The sequence below is a fragment of the Panicum virgatum genome, chromosome 5N (genome assembly GCF_016808335.1).
Source record: "Panicum virgatum strain AP13 chromosome 5N, P.virgatum_v5, whole genome shotgun sequence".
Taxonomy (NCBI): Eukaryota; Viridiplantae; Streptophyta; class Magnoliopsida; order Poales; family Poaceae; genus Panicum; species Panicum virgatum.
Genome location: NC_053149.1, coordinates 53,568,027 through 53,588,204, shown reverse-complemented (window position 1 = coordinate 53,588,204; position 20,178 = coordinate 53,568,027). Strand labels below are relative to the sequence as shown.

Genomic DNA, 20,178 nt, shown 5'->3' with positions numbered 1-20,178 from the left:
GCTCTGTAATTCATATCTGCTATGGACCAATTGTTCGTTAGCAGTTGCATATTTGACTATAGACCCTACAGAACTGAGATCAATATAGAGTGCTAAGTTGGTATTGTAACAGTAGTATTTTCATCACAGTAAAACACTCGTGATATTGCAAGAATGGTTTCATGACAGAGGTAACTTTTCTTAAAGATACTTTCTGATTCAACCTGTGTTCATCAATAAACTATGCTAAACATTTACTTGCTGGAGAATTTAGGTTTAGTCAATTGCTATAGTCAGGTTTAGTCGTTTTCTAATTTAAGATGTTCCCTCCTATTGCTTAATCACTCTTCAGATATTGTATGTTTTCTAGTGGTACCATGTCACCAAGCAGACTAGTGTTCAACACAGTTTGACCAAACTGTTCAGCCTTAAGCTGAACTGCGCATGACCAGTAACTTAAATGTTGTTGATGCGCAGTTTGGTGAAACCGTGATTGAACAGGGCTACCATGGAGCCAGCAAACTCCATCCCAGTTAGGATAAAATGACTCCATATCCCACCATAATATAAAACGACTTTAGTAATTATCATGTGCTGTAGAGCATATCCCAGTTAGCATAAAAAACTACATATCATCTAATTATCACGTGGAACTAATGTCAGGGAGCAACTAAAAAATAGCATACCCATTAGATGTCATTTCCAGGAAAATGAGTTACTACGAGGAAATGCTAGTGATGTCTAAAATGACTTCGCAACACATCAAATCAATTAAAATTTTGTTTTGTCCTAACTTAAAATACTACCAATTTGATCAATTCATTGAGAAAACTATCCATATTTATAACACAAGGTATGTATAGGAAAAAGTCCAGATGATATTTAAGGGGAATAATCTGGACTTTTTCCTATACATATCTTGTGTTATAAATATGGATAGTTTTCTCAATGAATTGATCAAATTGGTATTATTTTAAGTTGGGACAAAACTAAAATGATTCTATTCTTGACACTAACAAATTAGAAAACGACGTATATGACTAAACACAAGATAAGGGGGCTTTTGAGGTTTTGTTTTTTATTTATCTATAATTCTATAATATTTGGGTGACAACGTAATTTTTGTATCTGTGTTATAAATAACAGATGATCAAAGGGTTTATTGCCAAGTGTTTCTTGAATAATCGAACCATACAATCACTAAGTAGATTATTATTTTCGCTAACTAATACATTGTTGGTTCATGTTTCTAATTGTGATTGTTGTTAGTGGTAAGTGGTAACTAACGAGAACGTTCATGGGGTTGTTTTAAAAAGTTCATATGATCACAGCAATGGGTATATTTTTTAGATTTAAACAGCTAGCTACATTGGTATTGTTTTTTTAGGAAAACTTAACACTATATAAAATTTAGATCAGCCATTTGTCATTGTGACAAACTATAAGTTTATAGGAATGATTTGCTTGACTGATTTATGGGTTGGTTTCATGGAACTACAACAACTTGGCATTATTGTAGTTACTGATGGCAAATCACTTTAGCATTAGTGCACGGGTGCGTACGCTTCTGTAACAAAGTCCATACTGAGCCGGATAAGTGGATGCGAAATTCCAATGATTCAAGGAAAGGTAGTGTGTCCACCACATGGACAGTTCGAAATCATTCTTTACAAGGGAGTGTGCAGTGGCTTGAGAGTAGAACATCCAAGCCGCAGTGTACGGTTGTGGTTCAGCTATCCTAACTTATATCTCGAAGCTTTCAAGTCCAATGGTGTTTGGTATAGATTTAGGAACTTTCACCCACAGAAAGTGCTTGCTGGTGCGCCAGTACACAGGTACCAAGTTGAGGAGCTTCCCTTTGAGGCTGGCTCCCACCGCCGTGGCCTACGAGCTGACTGGGCGGTTCTGCGCTTCGGGCAGAATACAATATTTGACATCTACAAAGCACGGAGGGATTACCCAAACAATCCAGGTGCCATGTATGAGCTTAAGTTGTACTGACCAAGTCTTCGGCGCTTTCTCAAAGGCCGTGCGCTTTCCTGAGCTCCGTGAGGCTATAATCTATCAGATGAGGTTTATGGAGGGTAAGCTGGTCTACAAGTTGTCTGCCTACTTCAACAAGTGGGGCTTTCTATGCGAAGCGATCAGGCGCGGCCCGGAGGTTTACCAGCCCATTTGCGGAGCTGACACATTATATTCCAGGATTTGCTGTCTATGGTGGGTCTGCTCCTGCACCCCAGAACAGAGGATCCGCTGTGACGTTCAGATGACTGCTGCTGCACCGTAATATATCTTTGTACTCTACTTTCAAACTCCAATGTGATGCAATATACATTTATTGCATCTTGTCGTGCACCAACCAGACATATTCAAAGCATGTTATGTTCATCCTATTAGATTCAAATGCACTATAATATTAAGAGTTCTTTTAGCGATGAAATTCTGAGATTCAGGTTACTGAAATTGTTTGTACTCTGGTTGAGGTAATTTGATGCGTTTAATTGATTTGTATATCTGAAACTGAATGATAAATCTCTGATTACTTGCAGGTTATGCTCTAATATGAAAGCGTTTAGGTTATGCTCACTTCTTTTTTACACAGAAGGAGGCACTTCCATAGTTCCATTGACCACTGGCTCTAGGCACATCGACAAGCTAGTACAAAGTCTGGGCCTGACTCATATACTCATGCGAGCCGGCCTGCAAATTACAAACCCCGTGAGCAGCCAAACTGTGTGATACCCAGTTACACATTCTAGAGCAAATAGAAATGATACAGTGCACAAAATGAGAAGACATATACTCTCATATCTGCTTAAACAGACAGCCATTCATGCTTCGATCCATCTCTGTTGATATTAGAGCATTCCCTAAGGTTGCTTCATCTGTCTCCAACAAAATGACTCATGACATGCCCACTTGCGTCGCCCGTTCAAGCCGTGATTCATGGGCAGAGTGCGAACAATTTCAATAACCTGAATCTCAGAATTCGTGCATTGCAAATTGTGAGATTCGTAGCCCGCGTTTCTGCTTTGCAAAGCACGAAATTCGATTGAAATTTTCTGCACCTGCTTCAAGGAACTTACCATTACATCCCTGGCCACGAATCCCCCCATTCTCCTCGCATTGTGTCGGCATAAAAGGAGGCATCAACATTCACTTTCTATAATACTGCAGGGGGTGCCTTCAATCTATGAATCGGCCTCTCATGTGTCAGCTTTTCTGAATTGGCCAATTTTTCAAACTCGATCAGGTGACAGTTAACTGAGTTGCGTGTCTCTGCTGCTCTTGGCATTTTATTTTACGTGCATTTGCTTTGTCTCGCTCAAATCACCATCTCCATAGTAGCACCAAAACCTTTTCCTGTTCCTTCTCTTCTAGTTTCCAAATCTTCATGATGGTCTCGTTCCATAAACAGCACGACTCCAGAATCCATATCAGTCTGTGCCAATGTTCAGTGTCTCCAAACGTATTTGACTTTTCACATTTGAAAAAAGAAGGATAAAAAAAGACGGCCGCAGTCCTCATCCAATCTTTTGCGCACTAGGGCTGCAGACCTCTTTACTTTGTTTGGTACTTTGAGTTGCCGTAGCTTGTGCCATCCGAAGGCGTTACTATCATTTGAGTTACTGAAGAATGCATCGTTGCCTGTTATGTGATCTCTAATCTGGACAGCAAGCTTATAAGCTGACTTCACCCAAAATTTATCCGCAGGGTCATAGTGCCAAGGCCGGCCAATCATCTGAATTCTCATTGTTGGGGATCGCTACACGGAAGGCCGGAGGTTACCTAAAGTTGTGATGCAGGAGACCCAGAGGTTAGCTAAAGAACCCGAAGGTTCGACAAGATCCCGAAGGTTGACCAAGATCCTGAAGGTCAACTCTGACACTCGAAGGTCAACCAAGATCCCGAAGGTCGCTTCTGACAGCCGAAGGTCAGCGAAGAACCCGAAGGTCAGAAGGAAGCTTCGGGTTAGCGTCAGGGTTACGATTCGGAGTAGATTGTCAAATTGTACACTCCAACCTGTAGAAAATAACCTTCGAGCCGAAATATTTGAGGAATATTCCGGACAACCGAGGGTGTTTTGGTCAAAATGTAATATAGGTTGGGGGTATAAATTCCCCCCACCGAATCTGTACAAGACAACACGTACTAATGCAAAGTTAATTCTCTGACATTTTAAGTTGTCTAACCTTCGTGCATGCTCACTTATTGGGTGATAAGAAAGCCGAGAACCCAACACTCATCAGGTGGGATTGTGAGATTGATTTCAGCATCTTCCGGCCAAAAGGTGTCGGTTACAAATTGAGCATCCCAATTACCGGTGGCAGGATATCTGAAAGCCAACAAGAAATATGTCATTTGCTTCTCTTCTTTCCCGTAGGGCCATAGTTGGCCCATGGCCCATGATTCTCAAGAGACGATTGCAGGCTTTTAGCCCAAATATAGCTCGATCGCGTTCACCGGCCCATATTCTCCCAATGCGCTGCGTGGTGGCGCGTATCGTCGTCGTCGTCCGTAATAAAAGGCTCCCCGGCGAAAGGGGAGGAGTATCAGTTCGTTGCTTCATCCCCTCATCGTTCCTGTTTTGGCGAGTAATTAGTGTTGTGTTATACAAAAATAATACTTTATTCCACATTCTATTTGTTTCACGGCTTTAGGGTTTGTAGGCCGATGGTCGCGCTCTCGAACTCATGGCGGACGACGACTTCGACGGGCTTCCCATGTACGTTGAGGAGGACCAGGAGGAGGTGGAGGCGGAGAAGCAGAAGCGTCGGCAGCAGAGCCGCCAGCCACCGCCGCCGCGGGTCACGCCGGAAGAATTGGCGAGGAGGGAGTTCAATCGAGCTATGGCCCGTAAGCTTATTGAGTACGACCCCAAGTTGGGAGACAGCTACTACACCCGAGTTTGGTTCCTCGACTTCACCAAGGTCGACATCGATGAAGAGAGTATTGCCCTTAACTAAACTCCCGATTAAATCCACCCATTTTGTTCCAATCGCATATTGTTGTATCTGGTGTGACTTCGTGGCAAACTGAACAATTGGTGGGTTGATGATTCTTTTCTGGTGGGATCTGTGTGGTACCTGGTAGTTAAGGGTTGACGATTATCTCAGCAATGTTCTGTGTAATTTGGACCACTAGGTTTGATAATTTTGTACTTACTGCTGTAGCCCAGGAAAATGAAACTCATGTGTTGGTGACTGCATCAATGAAAAATAATTTCAACTTCATTTGTCTGCTTATCTGCTTGGAGGAAGTTCTCCTACAGTAGCTGCTTTACTATATTTCTATGTTGTTAACAAAATAGTGACTTCTAAAATGAAATCCTTGCCGATGTTCAGGTTTGTTCCATTTAGCATTTGTTGGCATGCACGTCAATTGAGTTTCATCATTGGACTACTACTTCACCACCCCAACCCCAATTTAAATGTCTGAAATAACAATCTTTTGTTGATATTTGTGCTTCTGGTAGCATATTGTTATTTTTTGCAATAAAATAACACTGTTTCCCTATTTCCCAGCACAATATGGTCCGATGCGTTATACTGATTCAATTATCAGAGAGGGCCATGAGTTGATTGACTCATTAAACATGCTCTGTGTGAAGATAATCTCCTCAGATGTTGGATACCCAATCAGTCTGTATGGGACTGTGATACTCAGAGACAGCCTGGATTTAAAATGTAACTACATCTTCCGCCGTGACAGAGACAACTGCCAGCACATCAACTCACAGGTATGTGCAAGGTTAAATGGCTTCAAATGTTTACTTGCATCCCCCATTTTGCATATGCAAATAATTTCTGCACCAGCCCTGCCTATTGGAATCCTGTTGTTAAAAGGTGTTCGTTGTAATGTTTGATCATGTAGTTTCTTTTATATACAGTGTTACCACTCTGTATATGCATGACTAGATGTCAATGTTAGATGCTTCTATCGCTTTATTTTACTCATTGTTTGCGTGACTTAGTGTAGTACTAAAAATACATTGCTGATATTCTCTGGAAACCTGTAGGTTGAATTTCTGGTTCTGACTGGCCCTAACACGTGATGCTATATTTTATTTCTGACACATGAGACCAATGTTCTTCCATTGAAGTTATCATTTGTTGCGAGTTGCTGTAGAAAGTAGAAATATATTGCTGAAATTCTCTGTAAACTTGTAGAGTGAATCTTTGATTCTGATTGCATCAAGTAGAGCAGTTGTTTTTTCTGTGTTGCTATATGTTATTGTTATTTCGGACACATGAGACCTATGTTTGACATTCTCTTTGAACTTGTAGGGTGAATCGCTGATTCTGACTGGCCCGAGTAGAGGGGTTGTTTTTCGTGGTAATGCCTTTTTCGAGATAGATCTGAAGATCAGGGAAGGCAGAGAGTGTGATGACAAGCAGTTCAACAAAGCATTGATTGATGTGGTTGGAAGCCAAATTAGATCTGTAGTTCAAAGGGAAACTGTTGATAGCTGGCGTAGCGAGGTGGAGCTGATATTTGCATATGTTAAGAAAGCATTGGAGGGCACTATTGAGATAAAGATTTTGTCAGGGCCTGAATCATTTTGTGGGAAAATAACTGCTCGCACAACCGATGTTTCGAGCCATACGCTGTTATATGACAGCGATGTTCATGGTGCCATTACTGTTGGTGATGACAGGGTTATCCAACTACTTCGTCGTGTGGTTTCAGTCGCCGACATAACAGGTGCTTGAAAAAGCGAACTGGAACATCATTTCGACATTGTCGACCAAACGACCTTGACTTGCAGATCATAAATACCACAGGTAATGGCATCCCTCTCTGCACCTTTCATAAGCGGAGGGAACTCAATCTGGCGATGGGTGGCGTTGGTACATACGTTTCAAGCACCTGTTAGATTATGTTAACAGGGGCGAAGCCAGCCAATCAAGTCACCGGGGCTGGCTCTATTAGCACAACGGTGTCAAATACAGTAGTGAACAGTGTTTTACATTGACACTTGCAAAATTCATCGGGTCCGGCGACCCCGATGGCACAAGGCAGCTCCGCGCACTGGTGTTTAAGCATGTACCCGGCCCTATGCTTATGCTTAAGTTATATATATGATCAGTGCTCGTTTTCATTGAGGCAGCCCTGAATCCGTGTAGAGAAACACGGCCCAGCCGGCTGCAGTGGAGAAACACGGGACATGTTTCTGCTGCTCCTCGTCTTCTACGTGCAGCCTCTTCGCCGTGATGTCCTCTTCCTTCTCCCACTTCTTGGTGCCACGGTCCTCGTCTTCCCTAGCGGAGGCCATTGATGAGGGCTCCATTGCTGCCGCCGCTACTGCTGGAGCCGGCAGAAATAGTCACTCGTGCCAATGATGGATCGGTTCGTTTAAGGGCCGGCTAGACGATTCATGAGCATGAGTAGTTCCGGCCTTATTTTTTAAGGGTGTGTACATAGGACGCATGCAACCACTCCCACTGATTCAGTTCCCACTACATGCAGGCACGCGTTGACAAGATCCACGGTCTAGCGAATAGCTTAAAAGCACAAGCCAAGGTGCACGTACGAAACAACACTTACGCAAAAAAGATGGAACACCTCTTCTGCAATCAAAGTAATTGTTTGCCATTACAGGAAACTCAAGCAGAAGACAAGTAATGGTTAAGGCTAAGGCTAAGCTTCTGTAATCATGTTACCAGATGTAAATGAATGGGGAACACTAGAATGAAAGAATATATCAGGTAGCTGTTACGTGAAACAGTTAGTACTTGGTAACAGAGTTGCGGACGAGGCTTCTTCTTTGGGTTGCAGCTTCATACGACATTTCCAAGCCTCGGAAATAATCCTTGTTCTGCTAGCTGTCCGCCTGGAGAAGAGATACACCAAAGTCCAAAACTAAGCAGGCCCATGTCCAGAGCTTCACTTCTCTCTTGGAGGTATCTTCAGAAAGTGCTTCACGGTGTCATATGCAGTGAAACCAATAGCCACTGAGGGCACCACCTATAAAAGGGCCAATGTTTTAACATTACACATAATAACATGACAATCATAGTAATCATCTAAATATAAGTTGAAGCAACAAGTAAACAGACGAATTCGCTACATCCGACACGAAGATAAAGCACTAAATTATTTACAGGTATTTCAGTTTAACAAGATGAATTTGCTGCATCCAACACAGATATACAAGCAAACTCAAAAATTACTAACAAGAACCAGGTCTACTAATAAAAGGTGTTCAAGCTCCAAATAAAGTTATAGAGGTTTCCTGACAAAGGGTTTTAAAGAGAACATAAAGTAGGGGTGTTATTTGGTAACCCTTAGGTGCACCTCCAACCCTTTTTAGTTCAAAGTTTTGTACTACTTTTCCAAAATTAGATCTCATTTTGAAGTAGTACAAAATTTTGAATTAAAGAGGGTTGGAGGTGCACCTAAGGATCACCAATTAACATCCCTAACATAAAGCACCAAAACGAAAAGATACAAACTGATAAGGTTCCCACATAAATAAGAAGTTGCTAGTCTATTTTTGTTTTCCAATCACATATATGGAGCAGTATTCACAACGAAGGAACAGAATACAAGTTCTTCAAACCAAGAATGCATGACTTTCAGACACTGTTATAGTGGCCCCAGTTGCAATAGGTTCTGTTCAGTGTTTTTGTAATCATGCCACTTAGGAGTTGGGATAGAACATCAGGGTAGACAACAAAGCATGCCAAGTCAAATAATCTGAACCTAAATATCAAGGATTATCTTCATAAATACCTTGATGTAATTGAGGCTCAAGCCAGCAAATAATTGTCTCCATCCCTGTGTTTGTTTAATGGCTATAAGACCCTGGAATGTGCCTGTTATTCGTGGGCCACCAAATTGTCCGTGTTGTTGCTGATTTTGAACCTACAAAAAGGGAAGCAAATACAAAAAAAAATCAGAATGCTAAAAATAACAATCAAGAAGAACAACATCTTCTTACAATGATAATCATAAACAGACTGTTCAAATATTGCACCTGCATCTGTCTCCTGACAACATCTAACGGATAAGTCAGAGTCTGTCCAAATAAACCAGCAGCAGCACCACATGACAGCTTCAATGTTACCGAACTTTTGTAATCATCTGGTACATGTGCCTTCAGTCCTTCATATATGTAGAATTTAAGACCAGCATAAGGAAGTATTCCCATGAGCGTTGGACCTGATGGAGAATATTTCAGATGAGCCCCGACACTAAACAGAATCCAGACAATAATTAAAATATGGCTGGGCCCAAATCTACATTGCTTAGCACTTTAATGACCTGACTAGAGATTTTACAAGTGCTTGAATAGGCATTAATGATAATATGAACGAAACCATACCTACACCTTGGTAAAGAGCTCGCACTCCACCTTCTGAGTAAACACCTCTAAAAACATCCATTATTCCTCCATATGTTGGCTGAGGACTTGCTCTTTTCAAAGCTGTGCTGAGTTGGTCTGAACTATTGACCTATGATCAAAGATAATCATACCATTATTCAGCACTGAAAGCTGCTTCTGTTTGGTGTTTGGAATAGATACCACAGGCAATTCTAAGAATTTTGATGTCGAAGATGATCTACTAGGAATATAGGATGGTGGGTACCAGAGAGAGAATTTCAGTTACCCACCAGTTTAGCCAAAAGAACTACAGTTACCGCCAGTTACATTACAAGAATCCGATATGATCCTAACAAGGACCTTGGACACAATTTTGAGTTTAGCTAGCATTTACATGCAGTACGGGTGTAAATACAACTACCTTATTTGACAAATTAGTCTTACTATGGACATTGACATGAACTTTGACAGAAAAATTTAAGCAGCAATGTATCTTAGAAAATAGAAAAATGTATGAAGACACACATCACAAATAATCTAACATCTTTTTTATTTAACCAATAACCAATTCAGATGCTCACATAACAATTAATCATGATGCAATTTGATTGTCAGAGATCAAAACTTACTTGAGAAATTTATCTATCACTGATACATGAAGTAACTTATCATAACACTAAAGCCTTGCTCCAAAATGAAGTATAGATGTTGTAGAAGAGTTAGACAGTAATCCAGAATGACAAAAGCATGGTAATAAAGGAGTTGCCATCAAGAAGACATCATAAGTGGCGAAGTAAAAACCTGGAAAGCAAGCTTAGTCCGGGCCAAATCCAAGGGATAAGTACACAATACAGCAGTTCCCCCTGATGCTGAGCCAGCTAAAAGATCCACTAAAGGCCCTGTCCCCAGAGAGGGGCAGTTATTCAAGATCCAACACCGGTACCGCTCATATGCCATGAAATGTAGTGCAGCATAAGGAACAATTCTCAGCACACTGGCACCATTTCCCCTGAAGGTAGCATCAGTACAAGGTTAGCAAACAATATTATATCATACCTCAACGACTCAACCCAAATACTATATTGGTTTGAATTGCTACGTACTTGTAAAATCCCTTGATTCCATCATGTTGTCTCACTTTCTTCAATGATTTGAGAACTCCGAGAGATCCAAACTCATTTGTTCTAGTCTAAAAAAGCAGAATAAATATGAATGAGAAATAGCATGTACTAATCTCACAATGACATCAGGCCTAGAATGGATGTTCAAAACTAATCATGCAATTGGATAGCTTTCATAGCATGTAGCATCTACAGGGCCACGACAAGAAGAATTTTCACTGAAAACCATCAATATCAGGGCATTTCTGCATCCAAGAAAATGGAAGCCATCTAGCACAAATCTAATCTTGTATAGGATCCTAATTATCTCCTGGTGGCACCAATTTCCTCAATACAAAATAATGATTATGCTCCAGCCTCCTAAAACTATCAGCACTGAGTGCTTAAGCGGCAAAATCAATCTAACTCTTCACAAAGAGAGCTGCGATTACCATAGTTTCGTACTAATAAAAAGCACCTCGTTCTCAACATTTAATACTGAGATGTGACAGGATTCGAAATAATCTCTTGACTAGGAATCTTGAAACCAAGTCTTGTCTAAAGCTACTCACATTCAGCAACTACATCGGCAGACTAGTTTTAATTGTGCATACAAAAATTTGGATCCCCGCATGGCAGCATCACTAGGAAACACTAGGAATAAAAAAAAATCTAATCCCAGGAAATTTATCTACAAACCGGTGCGCTCACGCATCGAGACCACAAACCTACGCACTAGTATTACGCTTACACGGGTTTATCCATTCCACGGAACGAGGACCGCACGAACCTGCAGCAGTATCTTGACGCGCTCGAGCGGCGCGATGGCGGTCTTGGAGAAGGCCCCAGCGACGCCGCCGGCAATCATCTCCTTGGCGAAGACGGGCACGAAGTCGAGCGCGCAGAGGTCCACCCGGGCCGCCGCCACGGCCGCCGAACCCTGCGAGGAGGAGCCCATCCCGCCGCCGGGCTCCTCTCATTCAAATCAAAACACCCCCCGCGCGGGAATCTGCGGAGGTCCGAAGGGATCCCACGAGACCGGGCGCGCCCCGCGGCCAGTCGCCCCCGCCGGCCCCCGCCGCCGCAGCCGCCGACAAATTTGACCGCGGCGAGCCGGCGGGCGGATGGCTTGCGGGTTTCTCTTTGCTTTGTGCGTGTTTTGCTCCCGAGGGAAGGGCGCGGTCACGGACGAGTAATATGCGGGGGAATCTTCGTTATCGTTAAGGCCCCGTTTAGTTACATCGCAAAAAAAAAATTCTTTGCAATCTTACTAATTTGTACTAAATGAAGTCTATTTACGAAACTTTTTCACATATGAGTTGTAAATCGAGAGACGAATCTAGTGATGCTAATTAATCCATGATTAATCAATAATTAGCAGGTGATTACTGTAGCATCACTGTTGCAAATCATGAATTATGTAGGCTCATTAGATTCGTCTCGCGATTTACACCTCATCTATGCAAAATAATTTATAAATAGATTTCATTTAGTACTCCATATATCTATCGAAATATTCGATATGATAGTTTTTTTTGTGTTTACGGAGTTTATGGGAAGAGAAGGCCTAAATATCAGACCACGTTGCTGGGGGGCCGACTCGGCTTGAGGTCCCGTCCTGTCGTGTGACTCGAGTGTTCGCTGTCACTTTTCACACCTCAGCCGGAAAATCATCTTGCGGGTCTGGTCGATAAGTACTTGATATTATGGAATTTATTGGTGCAAAATAAATATGGTAAAAGATTGGTCTGTGTCGTTTTTTTTGTGAAATGAGAGTAAAGTAACAATGTATAGCTCTTAATTCCAAATTTAGGAGGTGTTTAGTTGGTGAAAAAGTTTGGGTTTGGCTATTGTAGTATATTTCGTTGTTATTTGATAATTAATGTACAATCATAGATTAATTAGTATCATTAGATTCATCTCGTAGGAATCAGTTAGATTATGTAATTAGTTTTTTTTCAACTATATTTAATACTTTATGCATATGTCCGAAAATTTGATGTGACGAATACTGCGCAAATTTTTTTGGGAACTAAATGCAGTCTTAGTTCTTACCTTTTAAAATCAACCCTTAAACTTGACTTTAGTTGAATCGCGCCTCTAGTAACTTGGCAAAAATACTAAGACTAGTAACTTGACTTTCATAAAGAATTTTATGATATTAAATATTATCAATTTTGCTGACATGACAACGAAAAAGAATAATAGAGTTTAATGGGATATGAGGAGAGTCTCATCATCATAAAATACATCTTCATAAAATACATCTGTCGCGGTTACCGAGTTTTCGGTGTATGTTACTATACCAAAATACTGTGCACTGAGACTCGCCTAAGCCGCACCACGGGTTGGTTTTCATTGCACATGTGCCTCCCCCCTCTATTTAATTTCTTGCTCACCGCGCTCCTAATTCCTTTTGAATTAGTGGGTTTATCCTTTTTTTTAGCGATCTAAGGTAAAGAAAACAACTCAATTCATGAAGAAAATCTCTATTGCCCGAGTGGACCTCTACTCGTAAAAAACCGGAGAGGATGTCGGTTCGTAGTTCTTTTTTTTCCTACCTGTATGGTTCTAACTATTCTGATAAGGTACCAACATTAACAATTTGTCCAGCATGGGGAAGAGAATGAACGAAGAGAGAGCAATCTAGCCATAAATATCAATCTATAATCAATTCCAATAAATAGATAACATGTTTATAATGGATTTTACAAGATTTGATTCAGGGGTCGGAGACACTTATGATTTTGCGGTGGCCTTGGATTAACTAGTGGACTAAGGGCAGTCCCAACCCTCCATATAGGATAGTTTCTATACCATTAATTATAGTGCCACCTAGGACATTTTGATGATGTGGCGCTATATTAAATGGGAGAGAGAATGAAAATGTGAAGAAATTAGGTCTCATGTAAGAAATGATGTCTACGTGAAATCCAATGCACTAGAAACCACCAATTTTGCATTGGAGGATAGTGGTGTCTATGTGATAGGTGTAGAAGGAAAGATGATTGGTTGTCGGAGAGAGAAGATTTAGTGGCTAATGAATTATGTGAACATATATAGAAATTATGCGTTGGGGACAATAATTTTTATGATAGTGTCTATATGACATGGTATGGTATAGAAACCACTTCATGGTGTCTACAGGACAAGATGTTAGATTGGAGCTGCACCTAGAAGACAACATGAGCGTGAGCGTGAAACTAGGAGTGTCGGTACCCCAGGATTGGGGTACCCCATCTTGCTGCGTCTAGGCAAGAGCCTTGTAGTTATCCTTAACTACGTCCAGCAGCCGGACCCCTGCGGTCCGGAGCCCTGCTCACACAACAGCGGTCCCGGACCCGTCCCCTGGTTGGGAAAGGTCCGGGAGCACCACGTGTCCCAGGAAAAGCTGGCGGTCAGCCCGAACGGCTGGAAGCTCCGGACCTCCCGAAGAGGACTGGATCCCCAGGGAATCCCGGACCCCCTGTATAGTAACCGGACCCCTCTCCAAGGAAAGGAATCGTCACCCCGCCTCGGGGTGGTCCGAGGCCACCACGTGTCAACAGGCCCAGACACGTATATAAGGCCGCTTGGTCTCCTTATTAAGGCTCACCTACCGCGGCATTCATTACGACAGGAGGACGTCCGCATTAATGTAGCAGAAGCCGAGGCGATACTTTGACCAGGGGACACTATTGATCGCGTATTACCAAGATAGTGGAGCTGCTGGCGCCACCCACGGCGCGCCTGCCAGTCTGCCATAACAGATGGATATGACGGCTCGACTTCACCCATTATGACGCCTACATAATAGCCTCCACAAGCCACGCCGCAAGCTACGCTCCCCCAACGGACACCTTGGTGACGGGACAAGAGAAGACCACTGTAGCGCTAGCAGGGCGTGGGAGCGTATTGGAGGAAAGATTCGTAACCACTGTACCCATCTAAATACTCTGCGTAGTATGCTGCGCAGTCACGTTGGGCCCACTTGTCGGGGCCCCAACGTCCTATGTATCCGCCCCCTTGGTCTATAAAAGGGGGCGCCCGCTAGAAGGAAAACTCAGGCTGGGTGAGAGCCAAGGCCCGGCAGAGGATAGACTCATACACAACAGAGATCAAAACTTCTCCCAGTGGACGTAGGGTATTACGCTCGGGCGGCCCGAACCACTCTAGATCGTGTGTTCTTTGTGCTTATCTCAGAGCTAAATCAGCCCAATCGCCTAGTACCTTCCCGAGCACTCCCTCTCTGGGAATAGGCGGGTGCGTTCCGCCACCCGGCTGTGGGTACCCTAGAAATCCCACGACATTTGGCGCCGTCCGTGGGGAGGATCAGGCGCTGGCTGGATCTTCAGGCTTCTGGGGCCGTGTTCATCCTCTGCAACGACGAACGAGAAGATGAAGAGAGGCATGGTGGCACCTACGCCGCATGTTACTACGCTGTGGCACCAGCGCCCTCGGTGCGATGGTGCACGGCAGCGGCGCCTACTGTGCGTCGCCACTGCGACGCCTCAGAGCCGGCACGGTGGTGCGCGGGGGCGACGCCTGTTGTGTGCCGCCCCGCGCCATCCCAGTGTCGGCTCAAGGTTTTCTCTCAAGCAACAGCCATGCTTCCTCTCCGGCGGCATGACGTCGGTTCAAGGCTTTCTCTCAACATGGAGCCCGGAGCCGACAGCCATCCCGGAGGAAGTTGGCCGTGTCGTCCTGCCGTCGCCAGCACCAGAGAGCCGCCTCAGCGTAGCTTGGTGCTGCTGCAGACAGGACCCCGCCGCCAGGCACGGGGGCCCCTGGCGCTAGCACCAAGGACAAGCCGGCGAACGACCGCACCTCTCCGCGCTTCGCACCGGTCCTTCTGCTGCGCAAGGGCGTCTGGTTTCCATCGGCAGACGACGACGGCGGCAGGGGGCCTCTCCCACTCAAAGCCAAAGAATTTGTCTCATGCTACCTAAGCATATGACAGCTCTTAGGCAAGGAGCGGCCCCCCGAGCTCCCGAGGTGGTGCTGGATGATGCAGTTCAGGCACATCCAGGGCGCATTCACCTCCGACGACCATGAAGAACCCCGGAGTAGTGATACCACTCCCAATCAAAAGAAGAACATGCTGTATAGAATGCAGCCAAAGGTTACTCCTAAAATAGGGCTGGGAAAATTCCTCCTTTGTAATAACGTGGCGCCTACGTGTGAGTCCAGAGCGGTCAAGGTCCGACCTTGTAAACCCGACCTCTGGCCCTATCGCACAAACAGGCAAGCTACGGTCCGGAGCGGTAGAGGTCCGACCTCGTAATCCCGACCTCTGATGTATACCGTGACAACCACAATAATAAGGGAGATCTTTCTCAGTTTTATCTAGGCTCCACCTTGATTACATTTATTCGCCTTGGTTTAGCTTTTCTTTCCTCTAAAACGGAATCTTCCTATTATTGCTAACAATCCAAGATAAGTTGCTGGCTTGTGGCCAGGTGGGGACACCCCTTCAAGCTGGAAGGCAGTTCGGACCCCTAAGGACCTGGTCCGGAGAAGTAGTGCCCGTATCCTGGGGTAGAGAAGCTCCGCGTAGCTTAGCCTGGTAATGTACCCTAAGTTTATGTACTTCACTACCCTGTTATAAGTACTCTAGTATCCGAGAACTGCTGTCTTTAGAGGTCCCGAGCTCCCTTCTAGTATAAGGCTTGGTTTCTCGCACCTTACTCTCAGATCCGGTGATATATTTCATCGGATCATCAGCAACGACTCAAGTCCAATCCGGTGGCCCGCTCCGGCGGAGACCGCTCGCCGCGGTCGACTCAAGTCCACTCCGGTGGCCCGCTCCGGCGGAGACCGCTCGCCGCGGTCGACTCAAGTCCACTCCGGTGGCCCGCTCCGGCGGAGACCGCTCGCCACGGTCGACTCAAGTCCCCTCCGGTGGCCTGCTCCGGCGGAGACCGCTCGCCACGGTCGACTCAAGCCCACTCCGGTGGCCTGCTCCGGCGGAGACCGCTCGCCACGGTCGCCTAGAGCCAGGTCCGGGAGGTGGTGCATGCTCCCTGAGCGATCCGATGTCTATGTAGCCGCTTAGCTTGGTTCCGCACACTAAGCCTACACCTTCGTTGCCCTGTGGAGAGCACTCTAGAGCCTGAACCTGGCAACCGGTGTACCGGCCTCATGGGTCCGGAGCACCCGCTCTTTGAATGAGCATACCGACGCAATCAAGTTTGCGTGGAAACACATCTCGTTAGTGGCCCCACCCGCGGGTTCGTGCCTCTCCCGAGGTGGGCCCGGGGCCACTGTCGGTACCCCAGGACTAGGGTACCCCCTCTTGCTGCGTCTAGGCAAGAGCCTTGTAGTTATCCTTAACTACGTCCAGCAGCCGGACCCCTGCGGTCCGGAGCCCTGCTCACCCAACAGCGGTCCCGAACCCGTCCCCTGGTTGGGAAAGGTCCGGGAGCACCACGTGTCCCGGGAAAAGCTGGCGGTCAGCCCGAACGGCTGGAAGCTCTGGACCTCCCGAAGAGGACCGGATCCCCAGGGAATCCCGGACCCCCTGTATAGTAACCGGACCCCTCTCCAAGGAAAGGAATCGTCACCCCGCCTCGGGGTGGTCCGAGGCCACCACGTGTCAACAGGCCCAGACACGTATATAAGGCCGCTTGGTCTCCTTATTAAGGCTCACCTACCGCGGCATTCATTATGACAGGAGGACGTCCGCATTAATGTAGCAGAAGCCGAGGCGATACTTTGACCAGGGGACACTATTGATCGCGTATTACCAAGATAGTGGAGCTGCTGGCGCCGCCCACACCGCGCCTGCCAGTCTGCCATAACAGATGGATATGACGGCTCGGCTTCACCCATTATGACGCCTACATAATAGCCTCCACAGGCCACGCCGCAAGCTACGCTCCCCCAACGGACACCTTGGTGACGGGACAAGAGAAGACCACTGTAGCGCTAGCAGGGCGTGGGAGCGTATCGGAGGAAAGATTCGTAACCACTGTACCCATCTAAATACTCTGCGTAGTATGCTGCGCAGTCACGTTGGCCCCACTTGTCGGGGCCCCAACGTCCTATGTATCCGCCCCCTTGGTCTATAAAAGGGGGCGCCCGCTAGAAGGAAAACTCAGGCTGGGTGAGAGCCAAGGCCCGGCAGAGGATAGACTCATACACAACAGAGATCAAAACTTCTCCCAGTGGACGTAGGGTATTACGCTCGGGCGGCCCGAACCACTCTAGATCGTGTGTTCTTTGTGCTTATCTCAGAGCTAGATCAGCCCAATCGCCTAGTACCTTCCCGAGCACTCCCTCTCTGGGAATAGGCGGGTGCGTTCCGCCACCCGGCTGTGGGTACCCTAGATATCCCACGACAAGGAGGAATCCAATTGGGTCAATACTTGTATCCATCTGTTTTTTTTCAAACGGAGTATCCATGTGCTTGTGTGCTATGTAAAAATACTACTCTCTTCGTTCTTTTTTATATGATATCATTGACTTCTTTCAACTTTGACCAACATTATTTAATTAATCAGTTAGTTAAATGAAATAAAATGAGTACTTTTACGTCTACTATCAAGAGTCTTTTGAATCTAACTTGAAGATTTAGTTATTTGTATAAATATTTGTAGAAAAGATGAATAGTTACATGCAGAAAAAAAGTCAATGATGTCATATATTTAAAAACGGAGGGAGTATATTTAGTGCGTGGGCATGGCAAAAACGTTCCAGCTTATAGGCCCGCATCTGTCTCCGGCCATTTTGGGCTGCCGCTATGCCAATCGTGCTGGCCTGCTGGGCAACTGGGCATAGCTGTGGGCTCCCGCCCCCGCCGGTTTTGCAAGGTGCCCAAGCAGCCGAACCCTCTTCGTCTCTACCCACCCGCTGCAATGTGAACTGTGATATGCACGGTCACTGAATCACGCTATGCTCGCTGGGGTGTCCACTGTTCTCGCATATGATCAGAGTCATCCACCGCCGGCCCGACGCGCTGCCCCCGTGCTCTCTCCAGTCCTCCACCGGAGTCTGGATGAGTGACCACTGGCGATGGACGAGAATGCGCTCGGACAGAAGCAGAAAGTTTTTCGTTCAAAAAAAAGAGCAGAAATCTATTATTTTATTATTTGGTCAACAAATGAAGTCTTCACATTCGCTCTCAAGATCTAGAAATTCCTGCATTAATCGGAGAAAAAAATAAAAATAAAAATTACCCACCACTGCCATTACGAAAAAAATTGTCTAAAATATCCCTGTACCTAATTAAAAATCACCCATAAATACCATTATGAAAAATTAAATATAAAATAACATTTAGCTATGTATCAGTTACAAACATATACTATTAATAAAAACTAAAGGTAACAACAATCAATCAAAATAAAACGAAAATAAGAATAATTATATGCATAATATTATTAAAACTCAACAAATCAAATTGTTATTATAGGTAGATCATATTTGAATTATTTTAACCAACAATAAGATATAATTTATGATAATAAACAGGATGATGTATGATAAACAAATAGTATAATCTTTAAGTAAGAATATAACGACATGCGAATTTTTGAATTTTCAGTACTAGCCGCGCAAATGCGCAGGCTCTACGCTAGTTTTAATCAAGCACACATCCTCCGGCGCCGCGCCCACTCAAACCCGGTCGGCCCCTCGACCCGTCTTTCTCGAAGCCCGAAACGACCCAGGGAAAAAAGGTCAGCGCGTGGGCCGCAAATTTCACCTTCCGACTGCGCGCCTGCGCCGTTGTTGGCTCTACCTTTTGCTGGCCGCTGCCCCAGCAATCCTATATATCTTTCGGAAGATGTTTTCTTCTCCACCTTCAAGTGTTTGAGATTCATGCAAACTATCTCATTCCTCAGATTTTCTCAACCCTAATTTTCTTCTTCCTCCCACCCCTTCCTCACCATGCGCGCCGCTGCCGCCCCTGAGCCCGCGCCGTCGCGAGCGGACGCACGTGCGCCCTACCTGCCGCGTAGCGCGCGTTGCTGCTCGCCGCCGCTTCTGCTTGCTTTTGCTGCGCGCTGCTGCTACTCGCCGCCGCCGCCGCCGTTTGCTGCTACTGCTTGCTGCTGCTACTCGCCGCCGCCGCTGCTTGCTGCTGCTGCTACTCGCGTGCCGCCGCTGCTTGCTGCTGCTGTGCGCTGCTGCTCCTCGCTGCAGCCGCCCCGCTGTTGCTATGCTGCTGCCCGAGTGTGCCGCGCCGCCGCCGGTCGCCGGAGCCGGAGAAGACGAAGGAAGATGTTGTGTTCAACATTTTTAAAATATCCATTCGATTTTTGAAATACTGGTTCAACATTTTCAAAATGTTGGTTCAATATTTTCGAAATATTAGTTCAATAAATATTAGTTCAATATTTTTTAATAAATAGATTTTATTAAATTGTATAAGTAACTTGCTTAACTATCTTCCACAAGATGGAGGCTCCCGCTGCTCGCTGGCTGCTGACTCGGCCGAAGAAGGGAACTGCCCGTGACATGACACAACCCACCGCTCGTCGGGGCCACACGCCAGCATCCTAGACGGGGAAGAAAGCCTGGCCGGGTGGGCCCCACGTCCCCTCGGCCACCTCTCTCCCTCCCTCCGGCTACGTGTGCTCGTGCCCAGGGTTCCCCTTACCGATGGGAACCGGTCCGGTTTGATCAGTTACCAGTCAAACCGGTCCGGTCCGGTTCCGGTTTGGGCCGGTACCAAACCGGCCCAAATTCAAAATTTGAATTTGAATTCAAAAAATGAAAAATTCCCAAAAAAAAATCCTAAAAATACTTCAAGGTGCGACGAATCTAATGGTGTCAAATTTTCTCAAAAAT

General features: G+C 45.4%; 2 protein-coding genes across 2 annotated transcripts; one reads left to right on the top strand and one right to left on the bottom strand.

Annotated features, from left to right (window-relative positions):
• Window positions 1-4,547: 4,547 nt before the first annotated feature.
• Window positions 4,548-7,468, top strand: LOC120675384. The gene is made up of 3 exons (XM_039956596.1): window positions 4,548-4,929; window positions 5,505-5,719; window positions 6,267-7,468. The coding sequence occupies exons 1-3, from the start codon at window positions 4,674-4,676 to the stop codon at window positions 6,690-6,692; spliced, it is 897 nt and encodes a 298-aa protein (XP_039812530.1). The 5' UTR covers window positions 4,548-4,673; the 3' UTR covers window positions 6,693-7,468.
• Window positions 7,469-7,532: 64 nt separating this feature from the next.
• LOC120675372 (mitochondrial carrier protein CoAc1-like) lies at window positions 7,533-11,604 on the bottom strand. The gene is made up of 7 exons (XM_039956580.1): window positions 11,198-11,604; window positions 10,411-10,496; window positions 10,109-10,316; window positions 9,308-9,437; window positions 8,960-9,144; window positions 8,716-8,847; window positions 7,533-7,947 (listed from the first exon to the last, which is right to left on the bottom strand). Exons 1-7 carry the CDS (start codon window positions 11,363-11,365, stop codon window positions 7,867-7,869), a joined length of 990 nt encoding a protein of 329 aa, XP_039812514.1. The 5' UTR covers window positions 11,366-11,604; the 3' UTR covers window positions 7,533-7,866.
• Between the last annotated feature and the right edge of the window lie 8,574 nt (window positions 11,605-20,178).